The 21,860-nt window shown below is 35.7% G+C and overlaps 1 protein-coding gene across 1 annotated transcript in view; it reads right to left on the bottom strand.

Annotated features, from left to right (window-relative positions):
• The window catches only part of Rps6ka6 (ribosomal protein S6 kinase A6), a 102,702-nt gene that overhangs the window by 68,101 nt on the left and 12,741 nt on the right, over positions 1-21,860 (bottom strand). Inside the window, exon 2 of the mRNA XM_051190672.1 lies at positions 8,265-8,522. Within this exon, the coding sequence (XP_051046629.1) occupies positions 8,265-8,522 (258 nt within the window). The remainder of the gene's footprint in view (positions 1-8,264; positions 8,523-21,860) is intronic.

Raw genomic sequence — 21,860 nt, 5'->3', positions numbered from 1 at the left:
TCAAAACAATCGTAATACACTAATTTCCATTTTATAAATGAAAATGTTCAAGTAAGTAACACCTAAGAACACATTTCAAACAAATTACCAAACAAAATCAATCCCATCCCAAGTCACAGTCTGAAAATACACTAAACTATAAAGGGGGGGGGGAGACAAAAAGGATAAAAAAAAATAAAATGAGTTTCTGCAGAAGGACAGTAACTACAAACTATTAGCTTAAGATAAAATCTTAGCCAGGTGGTGGTACATGCCTTTACACTCAGCACTCCAGAGGCAGAGGCAGGCGGATCTCCTTGACTTCAAGGCCAGCCTAGTCTACAGAGCTAGTTCCAGGACAGGCTCTAAAGCAAAACAGAGAACCCCTGTCTAGTAAAACAGACAGAGACACGGGCAGAGAGAGAGAGCAAAAGAGAAAGAGAGAGAGAGACCACTGACTTGTTAATGAAATGCCTTTAAAGAAATAATCTTACATAGGATACTTGGAAATCATCTTGTACAAGTCACCCAATAGCTTTTAAAAAAAATTGAAAAATCTTATTAATCTTCAGTATTTGGACTGTAAATGGGAAACATTTAAAAGTAATATTTGTTTACAGAAAGGAAAAGGTACCCTTCTGAGTAGTTAAATGTATTATGTCTTATCATTATTCCCAACTGAACATGTAAAGCAACTAAGTCAAGCAACTTAGCAAAGGTCACAAAGTAAAGAAATGGAGAAGATGGAATCAATACTGAGGTACTCTAGCTTCAGAGCCCTCACTGTAATATTAATATATGCTCTCTGAATTCCTAGAGCATCTGAGATGGCTAAGTAATTCTCCCTCCCTCCCTTCCTCCCTCCCTCCCTCTCCTTCTCTCTCTCTCTCTCTCTCTCTCTCTCTCTCTCTCTCTCTCTCTCTCTCTCTCTCTGTGTATATATATATATATATTTAGAGACAGGGCTTCTCTGTAGCTTTGGAGGCTTTTCCTGTGTAGACCAGGCTGGACTCAATCTCACAGGGATCAGCCTGCCTCTGCCTCTTGAGTGCTGGGATTAAAGGCATGGGCCACCAACGCCGAAATATACTTTTATTTACTTTATCTTAAAAATGGCATGTACAATACTAAATTCTTTCTGAACAGTGTATTCAGTGGAGAACAAGTAGCATTTTTAATGATGGCATAAGAGTACAGGATATCATTATAGGAAATTGTGAACTAATCATTTTATAAATATTAATCACAAGTAGATCAAAAGTAAAAAAAAAAAGCATGCACGTCAAATAACATCAATGAAATAAATAGGGAAAGTTTGTGACCTTAGATTCAGGCAAATTTTTATTACATATATCACCCCAAAGTAAGATTCACAAAAGAACACATTCATAAAGTATACTTCATTAAATAAAAAAACCTCTACTCTTCATTAAGAGAATAAAATAAAAATACAGGCCAAAGAATGGAAGCAAAAGTTCATCAGCCAAAGTCTGAAGGGGCCTGTTCCCAATGTTCTTAAAACTCATAAGAAAGCAAACAAGTCAATTTAAAAGTGGCCCAGGTCTTTAATCCTAGCACTTGGGGGTGGAGTGGGGAAGCAGGCAGATCTCTGTGAGGCCAGCCTGGTCCACAGTGAGTGCCAGGACAGGCTCCAAAGCTACAGAGAAATCCTGACTGGAAAAAACAAAAACAAAAAAAAATTAAAAAGACAATTCACTAGAAAAAACATGTGCATGACGAGTGTTTCAAAAATTCCCCAATAATATTTGTAATAACAGAAATGGAAGTTCAAAATATAACGTGATACCACTATATACCTATCATAATGGATAAATATTTAAATTTTAACTGGCAATGTCAAACTTAAAAAAATTTAAAGAAGCTAGCACTTTCACATAGCTCCACACAATTTATATACTGGATTTAGTCATAATTACTACAAACTAAAAATCAAAATGGTTTTTAATTGAAAAATAGGTAAGCCAAACTTATGAAGACCTATAACTGTACAAGAGTGAAAAGAAAGATTAGACACATAAAGTGTTGCATACAAAGAACAAATAAAATCAAATTAATACTGTTTAAAGATCTGATTTACTAAATGATCCTATTTTTTCTGAACATCTGTATGTCTCTTCTAAAAGGTTCTCTAAGTGTTCATTTATTCTTGCAGAGTCTTGATTTGCCACAATCTCACAACAATGAACTCAGCTGTTCCAGCATGTATTCCCTGCCATGACAGCCTGAAATTCTGACAGTGGGAATCAAAACAAGTGATTACTCTACTTGTTTAGCTAGCTAACACAAATGAGATATTTTTTAATCAAACAGGGCCACTATTCACTTACTTAACTAATATTTCTATGCATTGGGTCTGAAATGGCCCGCAAAAGCCATACACTAGAGACTTAGTTGCCAGGTGATAGTGCTAATTTGAACAGGTGTTAGCTTAAGAGGTGACACCTAGTAAGGGGAATAAGGTGGCTAAATATGCACCTGATATTAAGTCTTGTTTTCTCATTCCCTTTATTTTCCTACTCCCTCTTCTTTCTCTGCTTCCTGGAAGCCTTACAGAAAGCACCCTTGATCTACTATGACCTCTCCACCATGATGTTTTTACCTGGACACAAGCCCACAACTATGAGACCAAATGACTGTGACCTGAACTCATGGAAACTGTGAAGCAAAATAGCTGACCTCTTTTTATTTCCCCAGATATTTTATTAAATAAGAGAAGAATGACTAATACAACTCTCTAATTACATGGCTACACTATAACTAAATAAGCTAGAAGTCTACAATTTTATTTGTAGTGTGATGGTAAGATAAATCACTTAAAACTAAACAGCACTAGCATATAAAACAGTCTAAACATCTCTTCTGTCCCAGTTACATTTCCTATAAACCATCTCAAATACTCTGTGAAATAAACCTTAAGCAGCAAACTTGCTGTCTCACAGAGGAATGACTTCAAATGTACAGGTTAAAACACGGAAGTAAAATCAGTTACGTAGGATACCTGCAGGAAAATTCAGAACAAATATCTATGATAAGCAGAACCAGATTAAGTGGTTTATGTCTTAGACCTGTTTCCTGTGCAACTCGTTTCCCATTTAAAGAAAAATTTTAAAAATGCACACCTAAAAAACTATCAGCAAGAACAATAAATAATAATCCTTAGTAATAACATAAATAAGCATAGGTTAAACTCTGACAAAGTACTGAATTTCATATGCTTACTAAGTCTTTAGAACTATCACTAAATGCAGTCATAGCACCAACCAAGAAAACAATCACAGGAAGAAAAAATATCTTGATTTCCTTCTCAAACGTAGAGATGAGAAGTCTATGTGTGCATAATTTTAAATAATGTGGTTCAAAAAATCAGCTGTACTATTGGCAGGCCCTATTATGGAACATCAAAGGTAGTGATTACGTCTCATGATGAATTAATTAATCAAGGTAGGGAAACGTAGAGGCCCTGCCCTAGAATGAACTGGCCTGAATATTTGGAGACCAGAATGGTTTAAAGATAAACTTGTAAGAACCAGGAAGGGACCTGTATGGGAGAGGGATGTATTCTATATAAACCTGGTAAAAGTATATAAGAAATTCAGATGCTTCTGACTCTTTCCCCAGGATTCTAGAAATGCATTCTGCATACATGACTGTTCATCACTTCAAATATATATTGGTGAAATAAGAATAATGTACATAAGGATCATTTTAAAAGCATGAATAAATTTAGCTAATAATAAGTACATTAGTAATAAATATTTTAAACCATAATAAAGATAGCCAAATAGGAGTAGTTTGGTATCATTCAAGACAATGCCAGAGAGGAAAGATGTTAACCTTGATTTTCTTTCTCTTTCTACTTCTAAGATATATTATCTCCAGTAGTCTAGTGGCTAGCATATTTATATTAGCAAGCACACATTAACTACCTGTTAAACTAAATTAATTCATACTATCAGGATTCTAATGCCAGCTGTTCAGTCTACCCTCTTTTTTTTCCAACATCAGTTACTGTGTTCTACCTATTCTTCTGTAAGATGTCTCCAATCTTGCTACCCTGCCAGTTCTCCTCCAAAAAAATCTCACTATTTCGAAAATAAAATAGTCTCCTAATTGATATCCCCATCTTTAGTACTTCCTCCATTCCAATATATCCCCTGCAATGCCACCGGTCAGTTTCAAAGCACAAATATGATGGCACTTAATGTCCTAAAATAGTTTACATTTACAAATTAAAAGTTTAGACATAAACTTACTTTAAAAGACCCATACAATCTGGATTCATGCAATTCCAAAAAATATCCCCACTCCTACAACACAGACTCATAGCCCTAAAATAGTTTACATTTACAAATTATAAGTTTAGACATAAACTTATTTTAAAAGACCCATACAATCTGGATTCATGCAATTCCAAAAAATATCCCCACTCCTACAACACAGACTCACAGCCCAGTGATAACACATCTCTCCTTTCCAAAGTTAGTACTGTTTTGCTTATACTGTCTCCATCCATTTGAATTTTTTTTTTTCACCACTATGGAAATACTATCACTCTAAAATACCCTAATCAAATCCAACTTCCTTCACAAGGCCTTACCAGATCTATTCCCTAAACCACCATTGCCATCACAGCACCCCTTCTTTAATGGTCATGTGCCATTTACAACAACAATTTCTCAAATTCCTGTTTTGCTCATCTAAATTAAACAAATGAGGGAAGAACATGAATTAGGAATGCATCTTCAGGCATTTCACATTATTGCACTATAATGTGTCATCTATACTCAATGCACACTAAAGAATCACAAGCACAACAACAAAACCTAACAAAACAGAATGTCAATGAAATGCTTCATTAGTCATTTGCAGGAAAAAAAAATTTGTCTGTTTCTATCCCTCTAAGTATTCCTAAATATGATGTATTTATTTCTGTATCATCCCATCTATTATTACAATGATGCAGAATGAGAACATCAATAACTTTGAATGAAATGATCAGATTTAAGGGGGTCTTTAAAAAAGTCACTGTAGGAAGTCTGGGGCTATGGTTATAACTATCTACACACCCATGTTTTTATATTAATGGTAATAATTAAGAATTTAATGGGAAAATAAAGAAACTATTATTTGACACATTCTATATGAAAGTTAACTCGTTAACTGTATTAAAACCAGCACCAAATTTCTTTTACATAAGAACTTATGAAAGTATTTTTTCCCATTTATAAAAGTAACATGTACTATCAGATATCTATTCAGGGGTTAGAATACAGATTCATCTGCTTTCAATGCTCATGTTCTTTATTACTACAGAGTGTCATAAAAATTAATTAAATCTTGCAAGTTTTCTCTATCTACCCTGGTTAAAATTTTAATGACTATAGCTCAAATAGCTTTCATCAATGAATTAAATTACTTCCCAAACTTCCTTAAACAATAACTTATTGATAAAAATACCAGAATTCTAGTACATATTATATGATATGCAATATCAATATCAAAACATAAAAACACTATAATCAATTCTTCCATAAGGAACCAAATACTCCCTCACCCCCAAAAAAAAAAAAAAGCAAACAAACAAAAATCCCACAAACTACTATACAAACTGCAAACTGCAATGTTCATGGAACTAATTCATGAAGAATTCATGGTACTCAAACAAGCTGTTCTTTATGACCCTTGCCCAGAAACAACCACTACCATCTCAAGTAACACCTCTTCCCTGATCCTGACAGAATCCAGGCAAGAGCTAAACCTGCAGCTGCCTGAGGGGTGATGCCCTTTGAAGTTATTATTCCCAGCAGACCTAATTGAGACAGTGCCTGCAAGGGCTCTCACAACCAGAGCTTCTTGCTTATCTTATGTCCCTGTTTCTACAAAATTTTCCCCAGGAGCCACTGGAGTCCATTTCTTCCTTCTGCAGGCCCATTTTCTACTTGCTATTCACTGAAGCCAAACTAGTTTTTGATTGAAACCCTGACACATTTTCCCATAGGAAATTTTTTCAAACAGTAATTAGTCTCTTCATCTGCATGGCTTGCTATTGTGCATTGATCTAAAACTGTTTCTGCCAATGGTTTTCTTGTGGGAAAACATGTTAAGATTCTCAAACAATCAATTTACACACTGCTGAAAGATAATTCTAAAGTTGTCAACTGCTCATATAAGCAAGAAAGGTAAAAGACACTGAAAAACACTCTGAAATATATGAGTGTCTATGATTTAATAATTCTTAATTAATCTTACCAGTATTTGAGAGAGAAATTATTCCTTTTGACATCAGAATTAATATATATATATTCTCTTTAAGGATTCCAGCACATTTTATATATTCTGTTATATATAATAAATAATATATTCACACATAGTAACAAAATGAAGATACCTTTGTTATAAATACTATCACAGTTGAGGAATATAAAGTTCAACCTTAAAAGCTAGAATTTTGAAAGTCAATATCAAAGTATGTGATGAAAATATAAATTCTATAAATAGTAAAACAGTGTTTTTTCTTCTTATGAACAGATTATCAGTACAAGAAATAAAAGCAAAATGGGTCTCTCAACATGTAGCACTAAAATTTCACCCTGAATATTTTTAGTAAAGTTATTTGCTCTGTTACATCTAACCAAGCATAATAGTTTTAGACAAAGAAAGCAGAAATACTCTCTTCACTACATTATTTTCACCTTTGGTTTTACTTCACAGGATTTACCAATCTACACTGGAGTATTTCTCAAAATTGCAGAGGTAGAGAGATCTATTGTTAGATATCTACAGCATCTAAAACACAGCAAATTAAAAAAAAACTATGTGCTAATTACAATTTAAAAGATACTACAAAAAAACTAAAAATAAAATAGTGGATATTTGAAAGAGCCGTACTTCCTATATAAATTAAATACTGTAATTCATGAATGAAACGAAATCCCCACACACCCATAGTCTGGTTAGACATTTTATACATGCAGTTAGATTTCCACATTTTAAGAAAAATTAACATTTTTCATTCATCTCACTTTTAACCCATTCTTAAGAGATGTAGAATATTAAAACATTTTGGAATTAGTTCTCAATTTATTTCCATAAAATCTCTTGTTGCAAGTTATTCTAATATGTACTCTAACCCTAGTTAAAATTAAAACGATGTAAAGGGGAAAGGACAAGTAACCATACAGTAAACCAAGGTATGCCTTTCTACAGTTGGAACTGCACTTGAAGACAAAGGCTCATCCTTGAGATTTAGAGGATATGGAGTCTTACCTCAAAACATTGTGTTGTGACTCAAATTGGTATTCAACAACTATTTTAGGAGGTGTATGGTGGCCTCTACTGGAATACTATGCTTATGATTAAGTGACTAGGAAAGGCTCCAACTTTCTATCACAATATGTAGGTTTCTGTGTTTAAACATGGCTCGATTTTTGTAACAAAACAATAAAATACCTGTGCACATCTAAGTTCTCATGGCCCAAGTGAAAAACACGGGCAGTACAGTTTCATTAGAAAGAACGGCGGGAAAAGGGGAGAACGGAAGTATTTTGGTTCAACTTGGCTAAGCTTTACAAAAATCAGTCTCATAAGGTCTGGGAATCACTTTGCCTCTGCTACCCACCAACCGGTCAGGTATGAAAGCTGGGAAAAGGTGAAGGATTGATTGAAGTTAAGCTAAAGGAGTAAGGGGAATTTAGAACAGGCAACAGCAGTTCACCTGTACACAGATACTGACTCCCAGTTCTTACCTAAGGTAGAAAGAAAATAGTTGGTTGCAAAGAAATAAGAATGCTGTTACCAAGGAATACTTGTCCCTCAGGGTTAAAGTCCCCAGAGTTGGTCACCTTGGTGTGTTTCTGTTTCCCTGAATTCATAAAGCAGTGGAATCATAAACAGCAAGCTCTGATCCTCGGCTCCAATTCTCAGAAAGCAGAGGCAGCATGGTGCAAGCAGTCAGGCAAGGAACCGCGCGTGTCCCCCAGTCCCGCTTCGGGTTGGAAGTGAAGAAACTTAGAACAAACTCTAGCGTGGCCGCACCTCCGGAGCTCAGAGCTGAGGAGGCCAAGCCGCAGCTAGGAGTCAGGTCTGCATGCTGGAGCTCATTGCTCCTGTCCCCTTTCCCGCCCTCATACCGCCAGAGGTCTGGGCCCCCGGGACGGGGGGTTGGGGGTGGGGGGGATTGCCCGGCACCCTGCTCTGCCGCCCAGCCAGGATCTCCCGGGACATTGGGCTGCAGACTTCCAGCCGGTCCCGCCCACCACACTAACCTCGCTGCTGCTCGCACTGCCGCTGCCGAACACCTCCATTTCTTCGTCCCAGGAACCCTCCAGAGAAGCGAATGGTAGCATCGCCTCTTCAGGAGCACTCGAACAGGAGCTGTCTGTATCCAGCACCACCACACATCCCGTCTGGCGAGCTCGATCCCAGCCGAGTCCGAGACTCCGAGCCCCGTATTCAGTGATCGCTGACCTCGTCACTGGCGGGTACCTCAGAAGCTGGGAGAGAGGGATCTCCGACGCCCGCTGCTGTGCCCAAAGAGAAGGCAACTCTGTACCGCCTCCCTTCGAGCAGCCACACGGCTCTCGCCGCCCGCCCCGCAAAGCTCCGCGGGGCCGCCCCCCACGCCGCCTACGCCTCCCCCCCCCCACGCGCTCCCGGGCCCCCTCCCCGCTCCCTACGCCGCCAACATGGCGGCAGCCGCCGCGTTACCTGTGCGGTGCTTGGAACCCCCCGCGGCGGCGGCGCGGCGGCGTCACCGGCACGTCAATGGAGGTTCCCCAGCCCGGAGTGGAGGGGGATAGGGGAGGAGGGGCGGGGTGGTTGCGAGAAACTCGTGCTAGGGGCGGGAAGAAGGGGAGGGGGCGTGCTGGGCGGGGGAGGCGGGCGAACAGTAGTAAAGCCCACAGCTCGCGCCTGCTAAACCTGCCCACTCTACAGAGCATGCGCGATGCTCCCTACACATGCTCAGCAGGCCCTCCTAAAACTACTAAATACCCGGGCTGGCGGGAGGATTCCCAAATAGGATGCGGGGACTCAGTGGCTCTGCAGAAAGCTTCGGGACTCCAGACTCTGCCCAAGGGCCAGCTTGCTGGGCCCAACAAAACTCAGGTGTCTTATATAGCAAACCACGCCCATTTCAGTACCTAGTAACTACTACTACTACTAGGGCGGGGATTTTACACTTTTCTATCAGTCACCTAGAAGCTAGAGGGAGCAGATAAGGCAGTTAAAGGAAGTCAGTATACCTGTGCTCCCCACCCTCCCACTCCACCCAACTTATCTCAGATGCTCCTGAGAGTTGCTCTCACAATAATAATGACCTCACAATGGTTCAGTCTCCTGTGCCCCAACACAAGAAAGCACAATGCATACAAGTAAGACAGGGTGTCTAAAGCTAACCCCTCCCCGCCCCCTGAGAATATATGATCTCCCCCCCCCGTGTGTGTGTGTGTGTGTGTGTGTGTTGTGTGTACTGTAGTTTTAAACTTTACACTGTGCTTTACTTCTTTGCTGTCCTTGGCTCTAATAATGTAACAGATAAGTTAAATTCCATCTTATATGCAGAGTGGATGATCAAAACCCTCAGCAAAACATTTTAATACTTAAAGTAAAAATAAAGTTATTCCACTTTTTGACGCCTAGTGACTTGAAAGCATTTTCTTTAACAGGAAAACCAGCTCAGTACCTTGGAGAGGTTTCTAACATGCTGCATATAACACAGAATCTCCTTGCCCCTTTTACATCTAGAGCTGTTACACTATGCTACTAAAGAATACTGAACTGTGCTTTCCATTTATTTTACCATCTGCTGTGTGGTACTAAGAAACCAAAGAAGCCACAGAGGTTGGCAGTGAATTCAAATAAGAATTAATAATAATGCCCTCTATGCTTAAAATCCAAACATTTAGGAATGTTGCTCTGCAACAGTGATACCTTGAAAATGAGAACATGAGGCTATAAACCTTGAAATGCGTGTGTATGTGTATCCATTTATGCTAACAGAATTTATGGTTGGCAAAAATGATAGTGTTTTTAATGAAGTCCAATTCCGTTGAGCTCTGAGTCTCATTTTTCTATTGCTTACCAGCTCAGTTCTAGGATTCTCTTCTATCTTTTCCATCAACAAAAACGTAGTTTTTAAACTCTACTTACTATTATTTGATGCATTTTAATTCCTTATTATTTTAAATATTTTCTTCACTTGATCTCTAAATTAAAACTGTACATTTTCTTCCTATACCACTGATTTTTGTCTTTTTTCCCCTGTATTATTCACCTTTAAAATCTCCAGCCATTGAAACTTCAGTACTCAGACAGTGACTTCTATTTTTCCCAATTTTCTAGTTTTTTTGCTATACGATCCAGACACATGGTTTGAATTCCATATGTATGCTGAAGATGTCCAAAATTACCTCTAGTCATAGAATTTCTTGAAGTCTATAGTTGTACATTCATAGCCTGTTCAATATATCTGCTTAAATATCTAATATTTCATGCCAATTCAGCTTACTCAAAAAACTCTTAATTTCAATCCAACCAACTTGACCCTTCCAGTCTTTTCCATTGTAAGTAATGACCTCAGCTATTCAACAAGTTTGCTGTTCATACCCCACTTTATTACATTCAAGTTCCACATTAAATAAATAAAATTTAACTTCCTTTTATGTTTCTTCATTCAACATCCTCTTTAACACAGCCATTAAAATGCCTCTCCTGTCAATTCTGTACTTTTACTAGTTTCTATTTCTCATAAATTTCAATGAGTTTAATGTTGCTCTGATCCCTTGGAATTGCTTCAGATCAACTCTTATATTTTCTTGAATTGACCATATACCGGCTTAACAATCTTTCTGAATGTAAGTTTATGCTCTCACTTATGTGCCAATCCAGTGATCAAAGTTCTTAAAATATTTTTTTATCTTATTCAGTAAAATATCCAAGCATCTTATATCTGAATGTAAATGAGTTGCCATCATCTGCCTCTGTTCTCCACCTTCACCTTAAATTTCACTATTCATGGTCACATATTATAGTAAAATCTATGCAGAAGTTATTGCCTCTTTACTTTCTCAGACATTCTCTTTTGGTTTAGTACTTCTATTTCAAATTTTATTATTTAAAAAAAAGTCTTAGGATCACCCTGAAGCCTAGGCTATCTTAAATTTAGTATAACACGCGCTGTCTTCCCATTAACAATGATCCTGCTGCCTCAGCTTCCAAATTCTGGGATAATGAGCTACACACCCTGCAATTTAGTCTTAAAAACAACCAATACTGATGATTCCATTTGTTAAAAGTTATTATGGTACAAGGATATTATTTTCACAAATTCTTTTAGTAATAATAACAATTTGTTAAAGATATAATTTGGTGCACTCTGTAGGCTCAGGGAGGGGACTGCTTCAGTTTAAGGCCAGCAAGTGCCTGGGCAGGGAGGCCTACATAACAAAACCTGGTCTTAAACAAAAACTATTTCTATTTTTATATTTTTTTTACAAGGAATCAGAACCTTGAAAAACAGTTCAACAATTTTTCTGTATAAAATCACAGCTATTAAAAATGGGAAACCGTGGAAAGGCTACCATAAATGCCCTTCCTTGATAGTGAGATAAACAACTAACTTATCCACCATCATGGAACCCTCATCTAGTACCTGTTGGAAACAGAAGCAAACACCCACAACTAAACACTGAGTCGAACTAGAATCCAGATGCAGAGGGAGGCTACAGAAACACATAGAGACAGCTGACCTGAACAAGGAGGAGCTAATGGGCCCCCAGACTGATAGCTGGGAATCCAGCATGGGACTGACTCAGACCCCCTGAACATGGGTCTCAGTTAGAAGGACTGAGCAGTCTAAGGGACCTCAGACAGTGGAACCAGGATGTATTCCCGGTGCACAAAAGAACCTTGTGGACACATCCCCCATGAAGGGATACTCCCTTAACCTAGAGACAGGAGAGAAGTCCTAGTCCCTACTTCAAATGACTTGACAGATTTACATGACCCCACCTGGATGGCATTGAACTACATGTGGAATTGGGGTGGGAGGATGGGAGGGGAGGGTGGTCAGGGTGCATGTGAAGGGGGAGAGTGGGTAAGAGGGAGGGAGGGAGGGACAGGGAACTGGGATGGACATGTAAAATTAAAAAAAAAGGGAAACCTAAAATTAAAACATGTCTAATTGAAGCCTAATCTAGCCCACTTGAAGATCTCTGAATCATCTCTGCTATTAAGTTCCTCTGTTCATAGAGCTCTTACACTTATCGACTGCAGAAAATTTAGGCATCCTTCTATATTTTTAATAGCTTTAATTACTCCTTAATCTTTCTTCTAAGCTTTTTGACACAGTGAATTAACTTACTAAAATTTACATTCATGATACATAAATGGTATCCAATAAATATGACAGATTGATGAAAACACTTCTATATTCTAAATATATAATTGTGCCAAAACTATGGGCTGATATTTGATCTGTGCTGACCATGTAGAGATATGTTGTGTGGTTTAAATCAATAGTAAACAGGGCTCATGAAACATCAGTTTTCCTAGCACAAAAGGTACTTTAAATGTTGGTGAAAATGTAATGACATTTTATTTAAGCATAAAAAATCAAGCGTCAGTGAAGACATGAGCTGTTCAGTCTTCTGCAAACTATGTGGAAAGGTTTTTTTTTTTAAACTTTCTTTTCAGTCTTCAGCAAGTTTTTATTCTGAAATAGTCTACTTGTCCATATCCTGTGTTTTTAATTACTATAACATAGCATTGGAATTTTTTAAATGATTGGCAATATTTTAGTGGTTATGGGATTTTAATGCACTATATCCAGTTCTTAATTAATAAATTGTTCATCTCGAAAACTGACAATGCAGGCACTAACACCATTAAAGTGTATTTTCTGAGTATTTCCAGAACTAGGAAAGGGTACACTTAAACCTCCACACTGACTCTTCTACTCTGTGACAAATGGCACACATTGGATGACCTGGGTCAGAGGTGAAAGAGGACGGTCACATAATTTAAGTGAAAAAAAAAAAAAAGGTTGACTGACCCATCTTGACCGCATTTCTGGAAGGGGTCATGAAATATGAAGCAGTGGTCTTTGATCACCAGATCACAGACCACCCACAGATCACTGTGGTTCTGATTTCTAAACTTTGACGTATACAAGGTAATATTCGGTGAATGATTATAGAAAGCCACATAATCTTGAATTATTCTCTGCCTAGTTCTACAAAGATTTTAATGCAAATAATTTAAAAAGTTTACATATATGTATATATATATATATATCAATCACTAAAGTTCTAGAAAATAGTCAAATATCTTATTTTAGAAATATCCTAAAATATTAAAAATATGTTTATTTAGAAATAAACATATGAGCTTTCTGTTTAGAAAAATATCTTTCAGTTTGGTGGAGAGCAGTGTAGTCAAATATTCAATAGATCACCCATTCAGTCTGTGCATTGGTAGAGGTTAGAACTCTCTAGTGGCTGGCCTCTTTGATTTTCTGATCTTCAGTTTTAACCCAATATTTTGTTCTGGATTTTATTATTCATGCTACAAATATCTTAGCAGTTTCAGGGAACTATTCATTTAAATATGGTAATATTTGGCCTCTACATATCAAATTGCAAAAAGAAAAGAAAGTTATACTTACTAGTAAAATACAAGCTCATAATGTTTTATTATAAAATGAGTTATATTAAATAATAATTATAATAAAATAATAGTTTAAGAAATTTTCACTTTTAGTTATTAAAGTATACATTATGTAGAAAGTGAAATTCATTTACATTATTTGAGTCAGGGAAAAATGGTAGAATGGTAACCCTCATTTGTAGTCTATTAAGACTTCTAAGAAAGGTATTTATATTATGTGATTTAGCTAAAACTTCACTCTCACTTCATTCTTATAGTGGTATCTATTACAATATAATTCTTTTATATTACATATAAACAAAATACCAAATTTCAAAATCTTGAATATTCATTATTTCTAAATCTCTTTAAGAAAGAACAAAATATGTTCATATTGTTATTTTCTGGGTGGGAAAACTGTAGGGTTTTTTTTCTAAGTCAACTGGTAGTAAGTTGATCAAATGTTAGAATGATTGATCTACTGAACAGGAAATGAATTTCTAGGATGATGTAAATAGAGATGATAGCAAGCCATATTTCAAAAATAGATACATTTTTTTTTATAAGTCAAAGCAATAACATCAGATATAAAGCTAATCTGGATGCAATATCCTTTACAGCATTGTATACTGAAGTTGAGTGCAGAAACTTGGCAGGCTATTCATTCAGTGTCTCTTTCTTTGCAATTTAAATTTCTTCCAAATCTTGACTGTTACTAAGTGTTAATCTTTTATTTTTTTATGATTATTGGAGTAAGTATGTAACCTTGTTCAAACTTCAAACATATTTCCTAAATCTGTAATAATATAATGAAAATTATAAACTTTTATATCTACCAACTTATCCCATCCCTGATTGTCCTTTACATGCAAATTACAAAACTATTATCACTTAAAGAAAATATATCATTAGAATCCTCACCACCATTCTGATTGTAAATGCTTTTAATCCTAGCAATTGGGAGGCAGAAGCAGCCTGTAGGTTTGAGGCCAACCTGATCTTTCAGGCCAGCCAAGGCTACACAAAATGAGACTCCATATAAAAAGAAAAATTGTCTTTACTGAGGCTCAATGTTGAAGCACTTACCTAAAATCTCAGCACAACAGACAAAGGTAGAAGGACTGTGAGCTACAGGCCAAACTGAACTATACACTCTATCTCTTTGCTCCCCTCCCTCCTCTTCCCTCTTCTCTCTTCCCCTTCTATCCTCTTCCCTTTCCTCCCTCCCTTCCCCTCTCCTTTCCTCCTCTCATCTCCTTCTTTTCTTCTCCCCCTCTACCTCTGTTGCTCTCTGTATCTTAGTCTCTCTCTGACACATAAGTGCGCACGCACACACACACACACACACACACACACACACACACACACATCCCCCTACAAATCAGCAGTTTTCATTGAAAATAATTCTAATCATTGCTCAGTAAGTTTATAAATAAAATTTAAATGAAACTGAACCATATAATTTCAGACTTATTAACATGTTATTCTAAATGATTAGTAAATATGTGTCAGGATCATTTGCAAAACTCATCAAAATACAGATTACTGAGCAATTCCCCAGTATTTCTGGTTCATAAAATCTAGGTTGAGGACTGAGATTTTTATTTTTTAAATTCTACCAAGATATATGGTGATTTTTGATACAGCAAAGAGTAAAATATAGGAACTGTTGTTCTAAGTCCTAATTAGTTGAAGCAAGACATCATACACACACACACACACACACACACACACACACGGTTCTGAAAGTATAGATTATTTGGCCAAATTTCAGATCTTTAGAATTCAGAGCAAAAACTGATAGGAGTTTGTAAAATGAGTGCAAATTTAAACTACAAAGAACATTATAAACAAAATCATGTATAAGAGCAAATACTATAGACTCTCTTTAAGACTTCATTTTGTAATTGTTGGCACCCTATATTCCTATATGTAGCTGAACATAATAAAAGTGTTTATTTTCCCCTGATGGCCTAGTTGGCAGTTCAACTGGAAATTTGGTCAAAATTGGATTTGTCTACAGAACTAGATGAATACAAACCTACACATATGCATTCATTCAGAGTATGTGATGGATAGGTTATAGACGGTCAATGTGTCAGAGATAGCAGAGAAATTTAAAGGCTCGGATTTTCTTGTTGGTTTGTGTGTGTGTGTGTTTTCTTGTTTTGTTTTGTTTTTCCAGTATTAGGACAACGTCAGGGAAATGTAATCTAGCACCCTGGATAGCTCCTTGAAAGGTGCTCAGATTTGTGTCTAAACCTTGCTTCATTTAACATACCCACCACCTATTTTTCTTATCAGAATCTTTATGTTAAAGGAGGCCATATATTTACATAATGTTAAGCTCCTAGGTAATCAAAGGTAGAAGTTATTTTCATTTCAAAGCATTTTAGTATGGTTCTCAACCTTCCTAATACTGCCAAATATTAATAGTTTGTTATGTTAACCTCCAACCATGAAATTATTTTTGTTGATACTTCATAACTGAAATTTTGCTACTGAGTGGTGTCTCAGGTTATAAGACTATTTAGAATGTGTGTTTTCCAATGGTCAAGACACACATGTTAGGAACCACAGATATAGAATATCAAATGCCAGGGAAACATGATAGCATAACTTGAGCAACACAGAGGTATTTGCAATCCCAAAGTGACTTTAGACATGATTTTTCAAACTAGATACTGAGTTTATCAGAGTGGCATATACATATAATTCCAGCATTTGGAAATCCATGACAGAAGAACTGTGGCAAGTTCAAGAGCAGCCAGGGCTATAGTTAGACCTTGTCTTAAAAGCATGGGAGGGTAGCATACAGCTTAACGTGATGATGTGCACTGCATTTAATAAACTGAAACAAGAGTATCCCTAGTTTGAACTCAGCCTAGGACATGTAGCAAGATTTTTTGCTATAAATTAATTATTTAAAAATTTCTCTTTATAAAACTGAATACATGTGTCTCTCGCTGTCCATGGTAGTTTCAATGCAGGATCTTCCATAAATAAATACTTAAGTTCCTTATATAAAAATTGTATAGTATTAGCGCAAAATGTATGTATGCTCTATATACTTTTAATCATGTCTGAAGAGTTTACAATACCTCAAGACATGTAAAATTCTACATAAATACATATGCTATGTTTCTTAGTGAGTAAGGACAAAGAGAAAAGTCCCACAAATTTAGTACAAGCACATTTTTTCAAGATTTTGTATTAAATTTGTGCACAGAAGCTATGAATGTAGATGCACATGGGTATTTAATAATTCAGCATTCATATGGCTCTGTGTGTGTGTGCATGCACACGCTGCATATTAATCATAAAGCCTTTCATAAACTGTAAGACTTACTGAGATTACTTAAATTTGAATTTTGAGATGTCTTTAAGGTCAATATTATAAAATATTCCTCAAAATGCACGCTATTTTAAAAACATGTAAAAGCAACAGAGCTGTCTAATTTGTCTTCTGCCTTGACCAGCCTTGAATCATCTATTGTATTTGAATGGAAATTCAATAAAACGAAGATAAAGACCTACTCTACAGCAAAGCTCCAGCACTAGTATTTTAATCTACTGAAAAGAATAAAGGTAATTGCTCTCTAACAACAACCACTTAAACAAAAAAACTATAAATAAGCAACAGAATCATAGTATTATCTTTTTTTCTGGTGGCCATTGGAATCAAATCTCAAGACTCATGGATGATACACAACAATTATAATACTTAACTTCATTCAAAATCCAAATAGACTCTCTTGGAGTGAAGAACAAGACCCAAAATAATTAAGAATACAGAAGATCTAAATAAATCTGTCAATTGATTTTTGCTGATTGGCATTTATGGAATAGTTCAACCAAAAGCAGAATGCATGTGCTATTCAATATTCATAGGATGCTCACAAAGATAGATTCAATCCTATACCACAGAACCAAATTTTAGCCAACAAATAACAGTGGAATTAAATTTGAAATCAGTGCTTGAAAGATATCAGGAAAAGCCAAAATATTGAAAGTTTAAATCTTTCTCAATAAGCCATTAATTAAAAGAAAGGTTTCTCAGACCTTCTGGCTGAGACCCATATTCAGGGAGGCCTGAGTCAGTCCTTTAAGGGACCTCAGACAGTGGAACCAGGATGTATTCCTGGTGCACAAAAGAACCTTGTGGACACATCCCCCATGGAGGGATACTGCCTTAACCTAGAGTCAAGAAAGAAGTCCTAGTCCCTACTTCAAATGACTTGACAGATTTACATGACCCCACCTGGATGGCATTGCCCTACATGTGGAATTGGGGTGGGGGGATGGAAGGGGAGGGTGGTCAGGATGCATATGAGGGGGCAGTGAGGGTAAGTGACAGGGAGGGAGGAAGGAAGGGAGAGGGAACTGGAATGGACATGTAAAATAAAAAATAAATAAATTAATTAAAAAGAAGAGAGGTTGCAAAGTTGTTTTAAAATAATTTAATTGAATACAAATGAAAGTAGGACTAAGGGCATAATTAATTGGTAAACTGTTTGCATAGGTTGTCCAAATTAAAAATTCAATCCTCACTACCTCAAAAATGAATAAAATAGTAAATAGAAAAGGAATACATTACAATTTGAGAAATTCGTCAAAAGAAGCCCTTGGAATGAAAATGACAATATTAAGTGTTTTAATTAAAATAGCAATATCTCAAATCAGCAATTTAAAAATACATCTTTGAAAGTAGAAACAGAAGAAATCCAAAATGAAGCAAGAAGAAGGAAAGAGAGAAGAAGACCAGGTATGAATTTAATTCAAAATAGAAAACAAAGAATATTAAGAAAACTAACTCTGCTACCTCTTTGGAAAGATTAATCAAATAAGAAAAAAATCATCTTTGCCAAAGCTCACAAGTTACAAATTGTCAATATCAAAAAAAATGAAATAGAGTCTATCATTACAAATTCTTTAGATGTAAAATTGATACGTGAATATTAAAGACAACTTCTAACTTATAAAGTCAACAGCTTAAAACAAGCAAAAAAATCACTAAAGATTTGATTTACATTTTGTGTGATATTATATAACCATAAAATAAATGAGCTACTAATTCATGACATAATATAGAACAAAATTGAAATTTTTATACTAAGTGAAAGAAAATGTACACAAAGAGTACATAATATATGTCTCTGTTTATATAAAATTTTCCAAATAGTCAAATAATAAGAAAATTGAAGTAGTGGCAAAAAAACAGAGCACAGTCCAATATAATAGAATAGAGAATAGAGAAATAAATCCATACAGTTATAGCCACTTGATTTTTGACAAAGAACCCAAAATATTAACTAGGAAAACAGAAAGCCTCTTCAACAAATGGTTCCGGAAACTGGATATGCACACCTCTCAACTTGCATGAAACTCAATTCAAATTGGATCATAAAGTCATTTGTGTGAAACCATAGACTTTGAAACTAGTTGAAGAAAGCATGAAGAAAGTATTTCAAGCTATAAACCTAGGCATGTAATTTCTAAATGAGACTACAGATTCTTTGCAAATAGTAACAAGAATCAGTAAATGGGATTGCTTGGAATTTAAAAGCGTCTAGAGGGCAAAGTAATTAATTAAATTAAGACCTACTGAATGGGAGGAGCTCTTTACCAGCTAACACAATCAATATTGGAAAAATAAATTGAACTCGGAGTTCTGAAAAGAAGATCATAACCAATAAATGTATTACAAATATCCAACATCTTTAGCCATCAGGGAAATGTCAATGAAAACTACATGAAGATTCCATGTCACTTTAGTCAGAATGGCTATAATAATAAAAAAAAATCAAACAATGCATACTGGCAAGGATGCTGAAAATATGGATCCTATATATTACTTGTATGAGGAAAAATTAGTATAGGTGCTATAAAAATCATTGAACAGATTCATAAAATTAGAACTACCATGTGATCCTGCTCTACCATTACATGCTTTATCTCTGAAGAATCAAAATAGAGATACCTGCAGCATCCATGTTTGTTGTGCACTATTCATTATAGCAAAATCATGCACTCAGTCTTTGCATCATTTGTAGGAAAATTTATGATCCTGGAGTACATCATAATAATGGAACTAACTAATAAAAACATACATAAATATAGAAATTCTCTCACATGTGGAACCTAGAAACGATATTAAGTTATAAAGAGAACTATTTGGAAAGAATAGAATTAGTGTAAGTGGGCAGAGAGTGAGACATAAGAGCATATGCAGAGTCAATATGATATACATAAATGAAGATGCAATAAAAGATTATTTTGTTAAGTAACACATATTAATATAAATGTTGAAAATCAAAAGTGGAAATGTTTGTACTGTGAAATTTCAAGATTTTGTAAAAATGTAGTAGTTGTAGATTGTATTATTTACATCAAGAAATATTAAGGATAGAATAAAGGTTCAGATTACATATACAGTTGATGATAAAATGGCAATGTAATGAAGAAAGTCTCAACATTCTGATGAATATAAAATTGTATATCCATGTGGAAGACAATGAACTTTGATCCATTCTTTGCAAATATACAAAGAAAAACTAAAACAAATTAGAAAACATGAATGCACAATCAAATATCTATAATTTTTTTAGAAGAAATGGTGCAAAGGAGGAAAAGCATGATTCTTGGTTAAGCAACTATCTTAGACTTGGCAATGAATTAATGCAGAATTAGACTTTATTAAACTTTATACTTACTCATATAAAATACTATTGAGAGAAATAAAAAACAGACCCATGAGGGGAAAATAATTTGAAATTTATAAATCTTTATGTTTAAACAATTTGATAATCCATCTACAGAAGATGATTTACTAATAAAGGGGAAACAAATGAAGGAATATTAAATGTTATTAACAATTACAGAAATCTTCATTAAAACCAAAATAAGATACCAGTACACACTTGCTAGAGTAACTGTAAACCAAACCAGCAAGAAAACTCAAGCAATACAAAGTTCTGGAATGTATGAGCATAAGCAGAACTCTCTTAAATTGTTCCTGGAAGTGTAAGTGACATAGCCAATTTGAAAATGTGGCTGCCTATTTCCTAAAGTGTACTTATATGATTTAGCATCCCTCTCTAACACATTTACTTAGGAATTAAAATGTCTGTTCCCACAGTAAACAGTCTGTGAGTGTTTAGAGGGTTTCATTCGTTTTTGTCTTGCTTTGTTTTCTGGTGCTGGATATAGAACTGTGTCCCATGCTTGCAAGATTAGTGCTCATTGAGATGCATCTGTGCTCCATTTAAGCTTTTTTAATTGTCTCACTAAATTTCCCAGTCTGTTTGAGTATGCTGTGTGGCCCAAACAGGCCTTGAATTTAGGATCCTCCTGCCTTAGCCTCCAAAATAACGGGTTACAAGTTTAAACTATGACCTTTTGGTGTATTTGAACGTTTTTAGCAGCTTTTCCAATAATCCCTCACATTGGAAATCCCCATCCAGCTCTCTACATGGAAAATAGATAAACAATGTGTGGAACATTAATTCAAATGAATGCTAGTCAACAATGAAAAGGGAGGAACTAAATTAAAAGGATGGAAACAAAAAAAAAATGACAAACTACAAATTCATTCTTTTCAGGTGAAAAAAAAATCACACGTGAAAAGCTTCACTCTCTAACTTATGGATAACAACTGGAAAACAGCAGATTCAGAAGAAGAAAATGGCTAAATGGTGACTGAAGATTAAAGAGAAGGTTCTTTCTCAAAGGCCTGAAGTTTGGTGGAGTGATGAAAATGCTCATTTTCATGTTCAGCTACTAGTTGAAGTTACATTACTCTATACATTTTAGTATATAAAAAGCATTCCTTAATAAGCCTGTCTTAAAAGACTGTTCACTACATAAACAAAAAAGGATATACACACCCAGATACACAAAGTGTGACTAATAATTTAATAAAAGCCAGATGTAGTGACATAAACCTGTTATTCTAGTCATTGGGAGGCTGAGACAGGATTGTAAATTCAAGACTGGCCTAGACTGCATGGTAGGCTGTGCTTAAAAAAATGCTTAAAGGTAATGCTGAGAGCATTGATGATGGAGTAGTGAGTAACAAGAGGAGAGTTTGCAAGAAGGTATTCTGATATACAAACAGAAGATTTCAATTGGTAGAGATGTTTACAACCAAACTAGCTCTTGCAACTGTATCTATGGGTGGAGGTGTTTATGTCCTGATTGTATAAGAACACTTACAC

The sequence above is a fragment of the Phodopus roborovskii genome, unplaced genomic scaffold (assembly GCF_943737965.1).
Source record: "Phodopus roborovskii unplaced genomic scaffold, PHOROB, whole genome shotgun sequence".
NCBI classification, from domain to species: Eukaryota; Metazoa; Chordata; class Mammalia; order Rodentia; family Cricetidae; genus Phodopus; species Phodopus roborovskii.
This window is presented reverse-complemented; position numbering and strand designations above follow the sequence as displayed.